At 35.3% G+C, this 19900-nt stretch overlaps 1 protein-coding gene and 1 pseudogene across 1 annotated transcript; both read right to left on the reverse strand.

Moving 5' to 3' along the window:
* Nucleotides 1-1458: 1458 nt before the first annotated feature.
* On the reverse strand, nucleotides 1459-3042 carry LOC138308688 (uncharacterized). The gene has a single exon (XM_069249721.1). The coding sequence runs from the start codon at nucleotides 3040-3042 to the stop codon at nucleotides 1459-1461; it is 1584 nt and encodes a 527-aa protein (XP_069105822.1).
* Nucleotides 3043-13331: 10289 nt separating this feature from the next.
* On the reverse strand, nucleotides 13332-15264 carry LOC138308689 (uncharacterized; annotated as a pseudogene).
* Between the last annotated feature and the right edge of the window lie 4636 nt (nucleotides 15265-19900).

Below are 19900 nucleotides of genomic sequence, written 5' to 3' on the forward strand. Positions count from 1 at the left end.
TCTATTGATTAACCCCAACAAATTATGTCCATTGGATTTATCGGAATGTACTCATCTGTTCAAACAGGTGTGGTTGCAGGGCTTGTAGGAGCTTACATTATGTAAAATGAATGTGGAAACAATGTTGAAATGCAAATGGCCAAAGATCACCATATGTTGTGTACATGTATGTGCAGCATGGAACACGCTCGTGCAGAAGAAAGCAGGACAGGATGCGTTCAAAAATCATTTTCAAAGATGGAATTAATACATTCAGCTTGAAATTCTGAATGCTGTCAATATTGTCTATAATGTGTATGTTGTTCAAGACACAAACATGTATCTCTTATAAAAGTGTTTTGAAACTCTTCTGGAATTACTTATGCCTTGACACTTCGAGCTGTGCTCAGGATTTACTTCCAAACTGATTTATAAGTGACAGTCCAAAAATATTTAACAATTAAAGGATTGTTAGATTGCATTTATTGGAGACATAAATGCAATCTGGGTAGCAGATAAATAGAATAGCGCCCGTTAGGGCACTATGATTATTTATCTGCCACCCAATAAATGCATTAAAACAATCCTTTAATTGTTATATTTACATTTTACTTTCTAGTTCAAAGTAAAACATAATTTTGGATGCGAGTGAACATTTGAATTTCCCGCTTCAACCATCTAACCTCAACAGCCAAGTTCAATGTGATAAAATATAGTCCCAAAAAAATTGAAAAGATAACAAAATTTCAATGTTTTTCAATAGCTTTTCAGTTTAATTTCAATTATCCAGACATTTAAAAGATTTTTTCATAAGTTTCATAACCAAAATGGTTCATTCAACTTTAATGTTAATGTCCTGTTATTTAAGACCATATAAATAATACGGAGACAATATAACCCTAACGCTAGACAAACAGAGAAAGTATTATCCTAACACCAGACATACTGAGGTAGTATAACCCTTACACCAGACAAAAATGAAACATTAATTTATGGGAAATATAATCATTTAATTTACACTGCCTTATATCGATCAAATTCACTGAACCATATCAATCACTGGGATGTCAAAACAATTATAATACTCATGAATCATCCCCATACAATTATAAACACAAGCTAATGAGGGTGTGTCTTGGTGTTTGCGATGCGGAAGATAACAACGTGTATTTCTTATAGTTGATTACAACGTCTGAAGTAATATAAAAATCCAACCAAGTAAGTTCAGGATGGGTATACAGCAAAGATACGTGTTATGTCAAAGTGGCATTATTTATAAAGTTCGAAGATGATAATTGATCTCGACAATAGCAATATCTCTCCAACACCGCCATATTCTTATGACTAGAGACACAATACGATTCTCTCTCGTATTTATTTGTACGTAATATATCACCAAGTAGAGAGAATCTCTCTCCATAATACATGACGGTGACCTCAAATTCAGCATGGCTCGGTAGAACACTGAACTGTATTACGCTAGTCCCCATGAAGCGGTGACGTAACATTAGTTGTATTCATAGACTTCCACGCATGACTGATATTATTCAAGGCCAAATCTACACATACAGGAACATTCACTAGCATCGTGTTAATTTCTTTCACCACCCAAAGTGATATTTCACGGACGATTTTTGATTCAGTGGAATAAATACTGTAGAAGTTCTGGCAGACACAGAAGTGTGTTGGTATCTTTAAATCCTCACATGTCCTGTTCGTCCTAATATTCCTCAGAAGGCTGGTTCCGTATTTCCCATTGTAACTCGGCGCTATGTGGCCTTTACCTATTTCTAGTATATCCTGAAGTGTAGCATATATATCGATGTTACTTGTTAATTTCTTTCTATTAGATTTCAGATTTTCATATAATTCACGTTGTTCTTGACGAAACCAAAGCGGAAGGGAGATAAACAGCGCTGGCATGTTTTCCTCTATTCTCCCTTGATATGTATTTCTTATGTTACCGTATCGACTACCATGGTCCCCAAAGACAATCAGCACGGTATTGTCCAGGGCTCCACGTTTTTGGAGGCTCGTAAGTGTCCTCGCGAGAGGTAGATCCTCAATGCCTAGCCCATTAGCGTTATCATGTGTCGGTTTACAAATGTTAGAAAATGCAAACTTTGGGACGTCATGATATGTGGTGATGAACTCGGATAACTGATCAAACACAGCTTGTAATATGAGTGAATTTCCCGAACAGAGTTCATTTGTTTGATTCATGTTGGCTGATTCTAATCCTGATATAAACGGCTGCATGTAATAGTCTACAGGTAAATATTTAAAACCGCTGTTAAGGTAGGTAAATATCCCGTTAGAAGACGCATCCTCGCTAAAAAATGTCAGATAGCCAGCGTTCATGTAGTCTTTCCAGACAAATGGATATTTATCGAAGAATCCATGAGAAATATTCATCTCCTGCAGCGTCATGCCTGTCAGTATGGGGGCTGTGTTCGGTAACGTGTTAAGGCCTGCCTTATTGTACCCTAACATGTCTACAGTAGAGATACTATCCAGGAAGGCTTTCGTATAGTTCATCTGACGGAGAAAATTCAGTCTGGATGTCGACTCGAGACCAACCATAACGACATCCATGGGTCGTCTTAACGCTGGGTTAGCGATATCAGACCGATATCCTTGTCTAAACTTCATCAACGTTTCATTTCTTATGACAGATGCAAAGTGTTGCTCTCCTAGCAACATTTTCTTTGTATTGAAACAACTAACCATGCAAAACTGATCAGTGATATCAATAGATTCGTTAAATGTTCGGAATCTTTCTTTTAAGAACAACTTTCTACTATCGTGTTCAACCTCCTTCACATAAGGTTGATAGGAACAGTTTGCAAATAACGGATAGTGAGAAGTGACTGTTTTATTAACGATGATTTTCATCCCTTCCCTGTATGTAATCAGATTCCATCGACCACAGTCATGGTGCTTTCGTACTTTTACGAATCTTTTTACTTCCGGTCCGTATGGCTCAAGATTCGGAAAGTAACATGTGCCTGAGTTGTGTTCCGATGCACTTTTTGCATATGCCTTGTGTACACTTGTCTTCATTTCGACAGAGAAATTATCTTGTATCAAATATGTTTGGAGATGTAAATATTGTCTGTATTCGTAAAGAAGTATAAAATTGATTATAACCAGGAAAACCATTGAGCAGGCGAACAATCCACGGTAAGTTAGCATCATCTGAAATTAAAAAAAAAAATAATGCATTAAAACATAAATTATTTCCTGGTTTATAAAATCTCATTTTGTTTCAATGTTTAAGGTAAATACCTTACCCGAAACTGCTTTTATTTTTCTAAATGTGAATGTTGCGAGAGCTCAGCTTCTGTGTTGGTCGTATCAACTCTAGCCACGTCAACTTGGCTATCGTCATGATAACATGATCTACTTCAATCATGCGGGTCCTGGGTTGATATTAAGAACATTTAGAATTTTTTATTCACGTTATATTACTCGTCAACACAATATTATTTATTTAACATAAATAATATAGACTATTACATAGATATATCGACTATTTCATAGATATATAGACTATTACATAGATATATAGACTATTATATAGATATATAGACTATTTTGTAAATGGTAACTAAATAATTTTCTACTGAGGATCTGTAGATAAATGACGGGCGTTTGTCTTATTTTAGACCTAAACCAATAAAATTATCTCACTGATCTTGCCTTTCGCCTGCACGAGCACTTTTTCAACCACGCGAGGAACTGTAGGTATACATATACCTTCGTAGTAAATGGTGTTAAAGATTCATACTGCTATTTTTTCGTATTAGCAATGATTCATTTTTTCATGAAACAATGTTCTATGACATTTATGGGTTCAACACGGTAAGTGAACTTAGGCAAACGTAAGCTCGTTCTTAAAACAACAGAGAAGTATTATCATGGGCGAGCAGACCCGTGGTGCCCTCAAGGTTTTGTTGCTATTCGTTCTTACGCGTGCAGCTTTCGATAAATTAATAAATTCTGCAGTCGTCGACTCAGTAAAACATTTTATGATGAAAAAGGAACAGAAACTCATTGGTACCAAATTAGATTCGAAAAAAAAGAAGCTAAATTTGATTGCGCGTAAAATACGGGATTTCCATCCCGGTTATCGATCGCTTTTTCCCTTAGCTTCAAATACAGGGAATCAACGAGGGCACGACCGAAAGAAAGAAATAACGAGTGAACGGAAGAACAAACGAACAAAAGAAAGATCAATAAACGACCAAACAAAAGAACGAACGAATACAATAATGATTATAGCTGCACATGTGTATTTATGTGTCCTTCCTGTCATCCGTTTGTAGTCTTCGTATGTGCCCTTACCGAGAGGACGAACGGACAGCGCTGAAATAGACAACACGGGCACAAAGGACCCGAATCGCTCACCTGTTATCTGGTAATCATGGTGCATACTCAAGATATATTAGAGAGTCAGTATGAATGATCCGGTAATATCAAATGTTTTAACCTCTTGAAACTTGATCAATGTCATTCATTTGAACAAACTTAGTATTCATTCTTCCACACGCCACAGACCCCATATTAGATCTCTTGGCATCTTGGTTATATGTATTTAGAAGAAGTCATTAAAATATTTTAGACTATCTTACCCCTATGACCTTGAATGGAGGTCAGGGTCATTCATTTGAATTGACTTTATAGCCCTTCGTCTCAGCGTGCCACAGGGCTAACATCAGATCTATAATCATCTTGGTTACATGTATTAAGAAGTTGTTTAAAGATTTGAGCCTATTTAACGCAGGGCCTTGAATGAAGGTCAATGCCATTCATTTGAACAAATTTGGTAGCCCTTTATCGTAGTGTGACCCAATATCAGGTCTCTAGGCCTCTTGGTTATTAGGAGAAAGTTATTCAAAGATTTTAGCTTATTAAACCCATGTGACCTTGAATGAAGTTCAAGGTCATTCCTTTGAATAGACTTTATAGCCTTCATCCCAGCATGCCACAGGCAAAATCTCAAGTCTCTTAGCTTCATGGCTATTAGGAAGAAGTCGTTTACATATTTCAGCCTATTTGACCCATGTGACCTTGAACGAAGGTCAAAGCCAATGTGAAGCATAACTTCTATAGACATTTGTCCATGCTATGCCTATACAAAACAAAAATTCAATTTTATATGTTAAATATTAAAGGCTCTGAAACTAATATTTTTGTCGGGAAAAAAATTAAATTTCCATTTTCAAAGGGGTCTATCTCCGCCATTTGAGATGTAATGGCCTTGAAAGGGGCTATTATATGTGCCTGAGAATATGCTCTTTCTTATGCGCCCTTCAAACATTTACATGTTAATGTTAATGTTTCACTTAAGTATGACCTCATTTGATGTAAATAACCAAACGTATACGTTGAAGTTCGTTCGAAAAATTATTTTTACATTATTGTAAAAATCGAACGTACGTTTCAAGAACTCTTGTATGTCCAAAGTTGAGTGCCGTAGCTTGTTCCGTTTGTGAGAGCCTAGCTCTAAGCATATGGTGTTTTAAACATTTCTAATGCAAACTTGTGAAACTACAGATATACAGATAGAGGCGTGTACTAAAATTAAGTATTTGAAACCTGCAAGAAATTCTTTATGTTTCATTTGTGTAACTATATATACTGTATGAAGCAATCAATCAAATATGGCTTATGCTATGTTACATAATTTGAAGCACTTGTGTACATTGGTGCTCGTCATGATTCTGTATCTGCGCTATACATCTGCCCTTGTTGGTAGGTATCGCCTGTTACGCCATTTGATTGCAAGGGTGGTAACGTCGACAAAACGGCGTATTTCATCCACAAAAGCATTACATCATAATCGATACCTATATAAAAGGGCAGATAACTTTATAAAGAATACAAATGCACTAATCACATACTATATATGTAAGTTTACAAAATTGTATCACTAACTGTTGTTTTATTATGATGTCTATGACGAATTTGAATTTACAGTCATCTAGGGAAAATATTGATTTTTAAGAAAAACATCCTGTCTACATTTCAGCCTATGAAATGTTTTTTCCTGGATTTCATTTTTTAAAGAATCGGGAAAAAGATTATATCTAAAGCGGTTTTTAAAATGGTATGAAAGTGAAAACAAAATCGATCACACGCAAGTATTTCGAGCAAATCCAATATCTCAAATTTTATCCTGCAATTTTTTTTTTATTTATTTAAATCAGTTTATGTTAAAATTGATAAATAAACAAAATCATCAATGGGTATAAAATAAAGAATGAAGTATCATTTATTAACAAAAATATATAAGTCCCCTTGACACATACCCAATGTTTTGTTAGAAAACATTACCTTATGCCCTTTATGCCTTTTTAGAAAATACAAAATAGATAAAAAAGCACATATATAAATTAATTACGTACCTAGACCTTTAACACTGCAAACTTTGGAAAAACATCGGAGCGTGGGCGGATTTTACAACCCCACCTTTAAACTTCTTTTTCAGAAACTAGGCTGGTTTTGTTATAAAGCATGCAGACAACAAATTTATTATGTACGGAGAATTGATTTGCAGTCACGGTTTTTTCCCAAACTTATTTCAATTGCAATAAAAAGTCGAGGAAAGAGAAAAAAAAGAGAAAAAAACACTCTTTCATATGTAGAAATGAAGGATTAATAGAATCTTACATGGGCCTGTCAGGTGGACAGGGATATCTCAACCGAGGATTGCTGGTTAAAGTCTTTCACGAAGGTTGAGATATCCCTGTCCACCTGCCAGGCCCTTGTTTGATTTTTTTCTCCTATACATTAATGAGAAATGGTGAAAATACAGTTGATATGAACATCCATCTGCGTAAAAATGGTCGCCGCAAGTATCGATGACGTCACTGTCCAGCACGTGTGAGCTGTCTTTTCCCTACCCCGGTAAAAGACAGGTTGGTTGTCTTTTCCCTACCCCGGTAAAAGACAGGGTTATCTTTTCCCTAGCAACCGCTGGATAACCCTGTCAAGAATGGAAGAAAGGGATAGTCTACCCTTTAAATTGGAAAGGAGTTGTATAGTTGGCTGATCCATCCGATAATACTTTATTATTTTATGATTTATACTATGTTTATAATTCTTGTATTACCATAAAATATTTTGAAAAAAAAATCCTTCATATCCACATATTAAAGAGTATTATAGTATTGATCATGTGATACAGAATAACTTACCCTTTTATAGTATATACTTCCACAACACTTCCGTTTGTTAGTCCCCCAGATGGCAATAGTAGAGTAACTCATTCATTAATTCATTATACACCTGTTTGCACGATATGAAAAATTGTCCAATTTATTTTGCTGTTTAAGGCATTTGTCTTATTTTAGACTTAAACCCATTACCAATATCTCACCGATCGCCTGGAGGACCGTGTGACAAACATATACCTTTGTAGTAAATGCTGTTAAGGATTCATACTGCTATTTGTTCTCCTATTAACAATGATTCAATATACTTCAGGAAAAATATCAGTTGTATTGGTAACCTTTATGGGTTTAAAAGGTTGGTGAATTTAGGCAAACGTAAGCTCGTTCTTAAAACATCGGAGAAGTATCGTGATGGACGAGCGGTTCCGTGGTGCCCTTAGGTTTTGTTGCACTTCGTTCTGGACGCGTAAGGGACCGCGGTGGCCAAGTGGTTAAGATGCCCCGACATATATGCAATATTGTAGCTCAAAAGACTGTTAGACAAATAATGGTGTCGTCTTTAGAGCTACAATTAGTGCTAATGGAGTAAAGAAATGTTTGTGAAAACAATTATTTAAACGTCTGTATGCATTTTATTTTACTTGTTTGATATCACTTATATCAAATTCACAGCGAGACATTATTTTTTCACATATAAATATGATTGTCTTTTCAAAGGAAAATTATACGGCAGGTCTACAAATTATAGCATGAATTTGACTATGAATTTGACGTCTTATGAGTGGTAAAGTAGATATTAAGGATGGCCGTTTGAACTTAATAACAAATTATAGAGAAATATTGAAATCTCCTATTTGGTACAACCCGGCTCTAAAAATAGGCCATGTGTCCTTCTTCCAGAATGAATGGTAGCAGAAGGGAGTGAAATATGTATCTGATTTTTTAGATGCAGGTCAAAAAAGTTTAAGTTTTACAAATTTTAAGTAAATATTTAATGGAAAATCTTCAAATTTCTTGTTTTATAGAAGAATATGTGAATCAATTAAAAGTGCCTTAAGATTAGACGAAATTAGATGAAAAAGAATCAAATTGCATTATCAATAAACCTTTTATTCCACATCATATGCAAATCCTTAAAACAAGAAGAGATGTAAGGATATATATAGAAATCTGACAAAATCAAATCAAAATAATAACACTGCAGAATTGAAATGGCTTTTAAATCCCAAAATTCAAATAGAAAATTGGAAAAAAATATACACAAATATCTTGAAATGGTTCAAAAATAGGCTACAACACAGAATTCTTCCCCTTAATATGTACTTAAAAGACAATGGAGTAAAGAATTGCAACACATGTAATCTATATAAAATAGAAACTGAAAGCATCACACATTTATTTGGGGAATGTGATGAAACTAAAATTCTTTGCCAACACCTAATTAGATAGATTAAAAATGCAATGATAAAAATGTAGAACTAGATCTAATGTCAATCCTATTTGGGAGACACAACAATTATCAAACTTACTTTCCTCTAAATTTTTAAAACTTCATACAAAATACCTCATCTATGTTTCTTCCAGAAAAGGTAATAAGCTTACTTTCAATGATATTAAAACATACTTAGATATCGATTTAATATTGAAAAAACAATTGCACAGAAAATATTAGTATTGATGACTTCAACAAATCATGGGAAGGCTGGCAAACCATCTTCAGTTCATGATTTCTCTATCTATATGCATGTGATTAGTATTGAGTTTGCATATTGGTTTCTATATTTTTTGGTTTATTAGATATCTCTAGCTTCGCAAATCAATATGTTGTCTACATATATACTTATGCCTAGAAGCTCCTATTCATTTGTGTACTATGTATGTTTGTTTTTATTTTTATCTATATATATATTATTTTTTTTAATTTTGTTGGTTTTTGTTCTGTTTTCCCTGTCTTTATGGCTGCTGAGTAAAGTCAATCTGGGTTACCTCCCCTTACCAATACTATTATTAGTATTAGCTGTTCATATGCAATCAAAATACACGTACAAGGACATACTTTTTTATCTGTAAAGATTCTAATAGCCGGCAAAACTAATCTATCAAATATAGTAATTAGCAAATTCATCTTCACCAAAATATTTCAAACAGTTGTTTTCCCACGTACAAGTACTTACTCAGCATGCTATGCTATGTTTTTTATCATTATTATTATTATATTTTTGTAATAGACATGTAATGTAAATGTCCTGTTAAATTTATGTTGAAGTCCCATGTATTTTTTGTTTGCTTTTTTTTTTTTTTTTTTTTTTTTTTTTGGACAAAAATAATATATTAATGCATGTATACGCTTGGAATAATTGGAAACCTACAACACAAAGTATAGAAACTGTGAACGAGTGATTTTCTGAGGTAGTGCTCCACTTAGACATATAGGGACCATTTCGTACCTGGCCTAAATGTATAGTAGGCCGGGTACGTACGTATATTCTTTCTATGCAATGTATAGACATATCGGAAGTAAACCAATTCTTATAGTATCTTATATCACTGTGATATGATAGCAATTGTCCAACATCCCTGCTTCCTCGGTCTCTAACGCTTTGGTGGTGCGACGTCTTGTATGCCGAACCCGAGGCTGTGCCAGTGTACATCAACTTTTGTCTGGCGCTTCTCAAAGTGATACTATAGTAGTGTGTTTGCCTTGTTAGGTGAATGATCTTGTTTGAAAAATGATGATCAACTCTCGGTGGCTATTAATTTCATTTGTTTGAATTTGCGTGAAGCTGGCTTGGATATTACCATAAATACCAAATGATTATTTAACGGGTAAGAAAAAAATGGACGATTCTTGGCGCAATTACTCTTCTCCATTGTCTCTGTCGTATTGGATACATGTATACATATACATGAATATTGGTATGGGCCACTGTGGAGAATCATGGTCATCCTATTTGTCATCAAACTTTGAAGCAGTTGTTTCTTTCAAAATAAAAATACTTTCAAGTCTTGGAAGTCTCACCCTCTACACTAGCGTTACCGGTCGTGTACGTGATGGGGGTATCTGTGTATGTGTTTTTATGTTATTGTAAATTACGTTTTGTTGGAATGTATATAAACATGCATCTTTTCTGGCGAAATGTAAAGTTAAAAGAAATAAAGAAAATTGCAAGTCTTGCACTAACAACCAGTGCATTTGCATATACAGTATTACTATTAGTATTAAGACAGTGATGAACATTTATGTAAGAGAACAAAATTAGCAATAAATGTGAACACCGATACTTTGTATTTAGATAATAGAAAATACTGGACATGGTAAGTATACATAGTTTTTATTTCATTTTATTTTGTGTAAAAGGAGCGAGTCGATGTGGTTTGTACATAGTGTTAAATACGGTCTCCTACTGACTGTCTCCTTTGTAAGACTATATAGAGATGCGCTGAGGTGACGGGCCTCCTAGGTGACGAGCCTCCTATGTAAGACTATATAGAGATGCGCTGAGGTGACGAGCCTCCTATGTTAAACAATATAGAGATGCGCTGAGGTGACGGGCCTCCTATGTTAGACTATATAGAGATGTGCTGAGGTGACGAGCCTCCTATGTTGGCTATATAGAGATGCGCTGAGGTGACGAGCCTCCTATGTTAGACTATATAGAGATGTGCTGAGGTGACGGGCCTCCTATGTTAGACTATATAGAGATGCGCTGAGGTGACGAGCCTCCTATGTTAGACTATATAGAGATGCGCTGATATGACTGACCTCCTATGTTAGACTATAAAGAGATGCGCTGAGTAGACGGGCCTCCTATGTAAGACTTTATAGAGATGCGCTGAGGTGACGGGCCTCCTATGTTAGACTATATAGAGATGCGCTGAGGTGACGGCCTCCTATGTTAGACTATATAGAGATGCGCTGAGGTGACGAGCCTCCTATGTTAGACTATATAGAGATGCGCTGAGGTGACGGGCCTCCTATGTAAGACTATAGAGATGCGCTGAGGTGACGGGCCTCCTATGTTAGGCTATATAGAGATGCGCTGAGGTGACCGGCCTCCTATGTAAGACTATATGGAGATGCGCTGAGGTGACGGGCCTCTTATGTTAGACTATATAGAGATGCGCTGAGGTGACGGACCTCCTATGTTAGACTATATAGAGACGTGCTGAGGTGACGGGCCTCCTATGTGAGACTATATAGAGATGTGCTGAGGTGACGGGCCTCCTATGTTAGACTATATAGAGATGCGCTGAGGTGACGGGCCTCCTATGTAAGTTAAGGAGATACGCCGAAAACTGTACTATATGTTTGAGAGGGTACAGCAACGAGGCTCGTAAGGTCCGAGTGCTGTTCCCTCTCACACATATAGTTCAGTTTGAGGCTGATTTCTAACTTATAACACAGTTCCTTTTGTGTTAATAAAACCCTACTATACAAATCATTCATCACATATAAACCTGGTGCACCTAAAATACTCATAGTCACCCTTCTATTGATTAACCCCAACAGATTATGTCCATTGGATTTATCGGAATGTACTCAGCTGTTCTAACAGGTGTTGTTGCAGGGTTGTAGGAGCTTACATTATGTAAAATGATGTGGAAACAATGTTGAAATGCAAATGGCCAAAGATCACCATATGTTGTGTATGTATGTATGTTCAGCATGGAACACGCTCGTGCAGAAGAAAGCAGGACAGGATGCGTTCAAAAATCATTTTCAAAGATGGAATTAATACATTCAGCTTGAAATTCTGAATGCTGTCAATATTGTCTATAATGTGTATGTTGTTCAAGACACAAACATGTATCTCTTATAAAAGTGTTTTGAAACTCTTCTGGAATTACTTATGCCTTGACACTTCGAGCTGTGCTCAGGATTTACTACCAAACTGATTTATAAGTGACTGTCCAAAAATATTTAACAATTAAAAGAATTGTTAGATTGCATTTATTGGAGACATAAATGCAATCTGGGTGGCAGATAAATAGAATAGCACCCGTTAGGGCACTATGATTATTTATCTGCCACCCAGATTGCATTTATATCTCCAATAAATGCAATAAAACAATCCTTTAATTGTTATATTTACATTTTACTTTCTAGTTCAAAGTAAAACATAATTTGGATGCGAGTTAACATTTGAATTTCCCGCTTCAACCATGTAACCTCAACAGCCAAGTTCAATGTGATAAAATATAGTCCCAATAAAAAAATTGAAAAAGATAACAAAATTTCAATGTTTTTCAATAGCTTTTCAGTTTAATTTCAATTATCCAGACATTTAAAAGATTTTTTTTCATAAGTTTCATAACCAAAATGGTTCATTCAACTTTCATGTTAATTTTCCCGCGCGGACTAACATGGTGTCAGTAAACAAGACTCACATTCATTTATGTAGATATTACTACACCAAGTCTAGGCTGCATTTATTGGCACATAATGCAGATCACGATTATCATTAGAGTAATGGGAGTCACAGTGGCAAAATGTAAATATTCACATATGAACCGGGCAGCGGTCGAAAATCTTAATATAAACCGGCTACATGTCATTCGACCAGTTATGGGTACATCCTGTACATCACATGAAATATAACACCGAAAGAACAAAAGGATTTACGTAAACTGTGTTTTAAGACTATATAGAGATGCGCTGAGGTGACGGGCCTCCTATGTTAGACTATATAGAGATGCGCTGATCATGAGGGGACGGGCCTCCGATGTAAGACTACAAAAGGAAGCGCTGAAGTGACAGGCCTTCTAGGTGACAGTCCTGTTATTTAAGACCATATAAATAATACGGAGACAATATAACCCTAACGCTAGACAAACAGAGAAAGTATTATCCTAACACCAGACATACTGAGGTAGTATAACCCTTACACAGACAAAAACAAACATTAATTAATGGGAAATATAATCATTTAATTTACACTGCCTTATATCGATCAAATTCACTGAACCATATCAATCACTGGGATGTCAAAACAATTATAATACTCATGAATCATCCCCATACAATTATAAACACAAGCAAATGGGGGTGCATGTATCTTAGTGTTTGTGATGCGGAGATAACAACGTGTATTTCTTATAGTTGATGACAACGTCTGAAGTAATATAAAAATCCATCCAAGTAAGTTCAGGATGGGTATACAGCAAAGATACGTGTTATGTAGGTGTGGCATTATTTATAAAGTTCGAAGATGATAATTGATCTCGACAATAGCAATATCTCTCCAAAACCGCCATATTCTTATGACTAGAGACACAATACGATTCTCTCTCGTATTTATTTGTACGTAATATATCACCAAGTAGAGAGAATCTCTCTCCATAATACATGACGGTGACCTCAAATTCAGCATGGCTCGGTAGAACACTGAACTGTATTACGTAGTCCCCATGAAGCGGTGACGCGTAACATTAGTTGTATTCATAGACTTCCACGCATGACTGATATTATTCAAGGCCAAATCTACACATACAGGAACATTCACTAGCATCGTGTTAATTTCTTTCACCACCCAAAGTGATATTTCACGGACGATTTTTGATTCAGTGGAATAAATACTGTAGAAGTTCTGGCAGACACAGAAGTGTGTTGGTATCTTTAAATCCTCACATGTCCTGTTCGTCCTAATATTCCTCAGAAGGCTGGTTCCGTATTTCCCATTGTAACTCGGCGCTATGTGGCCTTTACCTATTTCTAGTATATCCTGAAGTGTAGCATATATATCGATGTTACTTGTTAATTTCTTTCTATTAGATTTCAGATTTTCATATAATTCACGTTGTTCTTGACGAAACCAAAGCGGAAGGGAGATAAACAGCGCTGGCATGTTTTCCTCTATTCTCCCTTGATATGTATTTCTTATGTTACCGTATCGACTACCATGGTCCCCAAAGACAATCAGCACGGTATTGTCCAGGGCTCCACGTTTTTGGAGGCTCGTAAGTGTCCTCGCGAGAGGTAGATCCTCAATGCCTAGCCCATTAGCGTTATCATGTGTCGGTTTACAAATGTTAGAAAATGCAAACTTTGGGACGTCATGATATGTGGTAATGAACTCGGATAACTGATCAAACACAGCTTGTAATATGAGTGAATTTCCCGAACAGAGTTTATTTGTTTGATTCCTGTTGGTTGATTCTAATCCTGATATAAACTGCCGCATGTAATAGTCTACAGGTAAATATTTAAAACCGCTGTTAAGGTAGTTAAATATCCCGAAAGAAGACGCATCCTCGCTAAAAAATGTCAGATAGCCAGCGTTCATGTAGTCTTTCCAGACAAATGGATATTTATCGAAGAATCCATGAGAAATATTCATCTCCTGCAGCGTCATGCCTGTGAGTATGGGGGCTGTGTTCGGTAACGTGTTAAGGCCTGCCTTATTGTACCCTAGCATGTCTACAGTAGAGATACTATCCAAGAAGGCCTTCGTATAGTTCATCTGACGGAGAAAATTCAGTCTGGATGTCGACTCGAGACCAACCATAACGACATCCATGGGTCTTCTTAACGCCGGGTTAGCGATATCAGACCGATATCCTTGTCTTAACTTCATCAACGTTTCATTTCTAATGACAGATGCAAAGTGTTGCTGTCCTAGCAACGTTTTCTTTGTATTGAAACAACTAACCATGCAAAACTGATCAGTGATATCAATAGATTCGTTAAATGTTCGGAATCGTTCTTTTAAGAACAACTTTCTACTATCGTGTTCAACTTCCTTCACATAAGGTTGATAGGAACAGTTTGCAAATAACGGATAGTGAGAAGTGACTGTTTTATTAACGATGAGTTTCATCCCTTCCCTGTATGTAATCAGATTCCATCGACCACAGTCATGGTGCTTTCGTACTTTTACGAATCTTTTTACTTCCGGTCCGTATGGCTCAAGATTCGGAAAGTAACATGTCCCTGAGTTGTGTTCCGATGCAATTTTTGCATATGCCTTGTGTACACTTGTCTTCATTTCGACAGAGAAATTATTTTGAATCAAATATGCTTGGAGATGTAAATATTGTCTGTATTCGTAAAGAAGTATCAAATTGATCATACTCAGGAAAAGCATTGAGCCGGCGAACAATCCACGGTAGGTTAGTATCATCTAAAATTTTAAACAAACTGTATTAATATATGAATTATTTACTGGTTTACAACATCTCATTTTGTTCCGAAGTTAAAGGTACATAAGTTAACCGAAACAGCTTTTACTTTTCTAATTGTGAATGTTGCTAGAGCTCAGCTTCTGTGTTGGTCGTATCAGCTCTAGCCACGTCAACTTAGCTATCGTCATGATAACATGAGCTACTTCAATGATATACTAACTACTTAGAAATCAATTGCAAACATAAAAAGTTTACAACATAGAAGCTAATTACCTAGTACGAAAGCCGATTGAGCTCATTTTGGTAAAAGAAAAAAAATCGCGTAATTACGCGAAACTATCGCCTTATTACGCGCAACTTTTGGCGTAATTACGCGAAGCTTTTGACGTTATTACGCGAAACTTTTGGCGTTGTTACGCGAAACTGTTAGCGTTGTTACGCGAAACTTTCGCGTTATTACGCGAAAAATACTGTTTATAATAGCATGTTTGAGCACTCGGATGCCATATTTTGATTCCAGAAGCCACATTTGATATGGACGAGCAAGAATTTTGTCATCTATACACATGAAGTTGTCCGGAACGCTAAAGTTCACTCAGAATAAATGTTTAAACATCGTTTAAATCTGAAAACTGTTTCCATGTTGTTAATTTATATCTGATGGTCTTTTAATAACTTTCAGGCGTTAAGCTACAATTTACTCCCGTACTCACGTGCATCCACAAAATTTCCATGTTCATTTTAGAAAAGGTTCTGATTACCATTTTACACACAATTTATACGAAGCAAATTCTTTCTTTTCTAGTATCTATACTGTCGCTAAAATAACTCCCATGAGTATCTATACTTCCTAACAAATCCATCGATAAACAACGAATTTTATTTTAACGTCCGTGTTACTGCTTATGACATTTTATTATTGGAAATCCAAATGTATAAGACAAAAATTTCCACTAATCCTAAAGTCACGCGGAGGTCGATGTATAGCAAATTGACTCGGATCTTTTTTTTAGAAACATCAGTCTAATATTAGTGTAGTGTCATAGTCGCATCGATATTGCACTTTTAAATTCCACTATCCAAAACACTGAGTTCATCAGAGTAGTGTCTTATGGCCAACCTTTTTCTTCCTAACAAGCACCTCAAATAATCCTATTGATACTTTACAGAGAAAATTCTTATCTTATACAAATAAGAGGCCTTTGATTCGCTTAATGTGCATATAGGTGTTATACTGCCTCGGTACAATATATGATAAAGACTTCCGATTATGTACATTCGGGTGGCATAACATAATAAACAAAATATTAATTGTTCAAAAGTTTCGCGTAATAAGGCAAAATGCTTCGCGTAATGACGCGAAAGTTTCGCATAAAACGCGATAGTTTCGCGTAATAATGTATTTTGTTTTAAAGAAATATGTTGGTTTTGTTATAAAACATGCAAACAACGCGTCACGATTTTTCAAAACTTATTTCAATTGCAATAAAACGTCGAGGTATGAGAAAAAAAGTACTCTTTCATATCTGGATAGGATGGCGAGGGTTAGTCTACCCTCGCGATCACATAATGTAAAACCCTCGGCAAACCGTCATTCATATTGGAAATGATTGTATAGGCTTTGCTTGTTGTCTGATCCATTTGACAATATTTTATTATTTTATGATTTATACTATGTTTATAATTCTAGTAATAACAATAAAATATTTTGAAATAGAAATGCTCAATTTTCACACATCAAAGAGTCTTATAGTATTAATCATATGATACAGAACAACTTACCCTTTTATAGTCTATACTTCCAAACAGTGTGTACGACACTTTCGTTTGTTAGTCCCCAGGATGACAAAAATGGAATAACCTAATTATACACCTGTTTGCTCTGTAAGAAAAAATGTCATAATTCTTTTTAAGTGTTTAAAGGCATTTGTCTTATTTTAGACTTAAACCTATTACCAATATCTCACCGATCGCCTTGAGGGGCACTTTTTCATCCCACGAGGACCGTGTGATATACATATACTTTTGTAGTAAATACTGTTGAGGATTCATACTGCTATTTGTTTTCTTATTAACAATGATTCAATATGTTTCAGGACACAAAGTCAGTTGAATAGATAACAGTTATGGGATAAAAAGGTTAGTGAACTTAGGCAAACGCTCGTTATGGACGAGCGGACCCGTAATGCCCTCAAGGTTTTGTTGTAATTCGTTCTTCTGCGTTTGGGGCCGTGGTGACCGACTGTTAAGATGCCCGACATGTTACCGCAAACCCTTCATTTGTGGGGGTAGTTCCCAAGTACTGACAGCTGGTCGGTGGTTTTCTCCGACTATTCCCGCATGACCATGGCTGTTTATAGGACGTTAAACTAATAAAAACCCAACCCAAACTCCTTGCACTTGTAGCTTTCTATAAATTGATGATTTCTGCAAACGTCAACTCATTTCAAAACAACATTTTATGATGAAAAAGAAAAAAGGGACGGAAACCCATTGGTACCTAATTTGATATGAAATATAGAAAAAAGATTGCAATAAACCTAATTATTGCGAATAAATGCAATATGTCAGCGAAGACATGCAATCTAATTGTAAACATAGCGTTTATTCGCAATACTCGTTTTTATTTTCGTGTCTAATTAGGCCCCAACGGGCTTTCATGAAAGATGAAATAAGGAAAGTAAAGAGGCAAAGAGTAGCAGTTTGTTTGAAATATATTTTATCCAATAGAGATATGCGCAGTACACAAAAAAAACATTAATTAACATGAATAATGTAATAACAGTAATTGTTACGACAAAGAAAAAGTACCTGATTCCTCATTTGACCTACATCTATATCATATATAATCATATCTAAATGCAAACCTACACTTACCGTGCATTGCCTTACAAACTTCCTTAGTTCGGGGTATCCAGCCAGTATTCACGGGTAAGTGTGCTTCCTGGCGCACAATAATACAGAAATGGTTGTTGTTTCATACTGTGGTAGACTTTAGTCAGTAAGGTTGTTCTTCGTTAGTTTCCAGTGAACAAATGTAATTTTATTAAAAAAAATACATTAAGATGATCTACCACGTACACAGGATAGAGCCACTTATACAGTTATCTTTAGATTTTGTAACACTATATTTTGTACATAATAAGCTGAAACAGTTGTAACTAGCAGTCTTTTCTGTTGGTAATCTTTTCTATTGTTTCCGTAAAATAGTTTTCCTAATCATTATGAATAACACATTGAACTTAACGGTTGACTGTGCGTTCAATTCATAAATCAATAGTATATGTTTCATTTTCTTAAAGTCTCAAAACTCACATTACATAATAAAACAATAGATAAGATTTAAAATAAATAAATGGGTGTATATCATTAGCCATGCATATTGATCACATAATATCAATAGCCATAGCGTGATTCCTAACATGAAGTATTCAGACGGCGGATATAGGCTTACATTTTATCCAAATATATGTTAAAATATATTCTTATGAAAATAATCAATAATATAATTAAAATATTTTTGTTAGATAAATATATCTATCAACAGTTTTAACAAAAATAATCAAAACTAGATTTGATCAACATCTGGGCTCGGTTGTTCAAAAAAGCTTTTAAATAAAATTAATAGGAGTTTAACGAAATTAAATAATAATAATAATAATAATAATTTGTTAAGCTACAAGTTGTAATTGGTAATTTGCATAACATGCGAGCTAAATATCTAAAAGAAACGCCCACCTGGTATTATGATAGTCAGGATATCAGCGACATTTCAAATGACATAAACAAAGGGAGATAACTTCTGCTGCCTGTACAGCCTTCATATGTGTGGCGGTTGGAGTTACAATATTGCAACATTAAAGTTATATGTGCCGTACCTGGACAAAAATTTTAACATGTTATGTTTTCTTCTGTAACCTATTGAAAATTATAATGTTTGAAGAATTAAGCTGTGAAAATCATTGAAATGGGCAGACAAACATGTGTAATGCCTTATAAACACAGAATTTATGCACTGTAAAACTCATGCTCTGTAAGTCTTATGTATGATAGAATCAAACATGTAGAAAAAACTTTGAAATTACTAACAATAGTGTCAAAATGTGACATGAAATTATATAACACAAAAAGCTTCATTGTTTGACGTATGTACTCATTTCACAAACTTGTAATTATATACCACCATTAAGCTACAGATTTGACCGTACATTGTATGTACTCATTTCACTACACAATAGATGTAAATATAATGATTTTTGGATGTACTGCCAAAAATACATTCTGAGCTCTTATTTGTACTTGCAAAATTAAAACCAATGCATTGTAAGTATTGTTATTCTCAAAACATTGGTAACTTTTGGTGGTGAATAACATATTAAAACTTGTCCTTTATTTGTGAGTATTATAATTATGGCACAGATAACTAGAAATTGTCATTGGACAATTTGGCGTGCTTTCCACCAACAATGAATTGTAAACAACTTTGGATGCAGAAGAGTAATAAAAATCAGAACAAAGACAATAGGTCTTTTCATCCATAGGCTAACAGCCTTTTATCGATAGTCTAAAATGAGGATAAGTAGTGATAATCAACTAATGCACGGTAATTAGGACGACGGCGG

This window comes from Argopecten irradians, chromosome 15 (genome assembly GCF_041381155.1).
Source record: "Argopecten irradians isolate NY chromosome 15, Ai_NY, whole genome shotgun sequence".
Taxonomy (NCBI): Eukaryota; Metazoa; Mollusca; class Bivalvia; order Pectinida; family Pectinidae; genus Argopecten; species Argopecten irradians.

What these genes read in the sequence shown, in the direction of transcription:
- LOC138308688 (XM_069249721.1), bottom strand. Translation starts at nt 3,042, where the DNA reads ATGAAGACAAGTGTACACAAGGCATATGCAAAAAGTGCATCGGAACAC.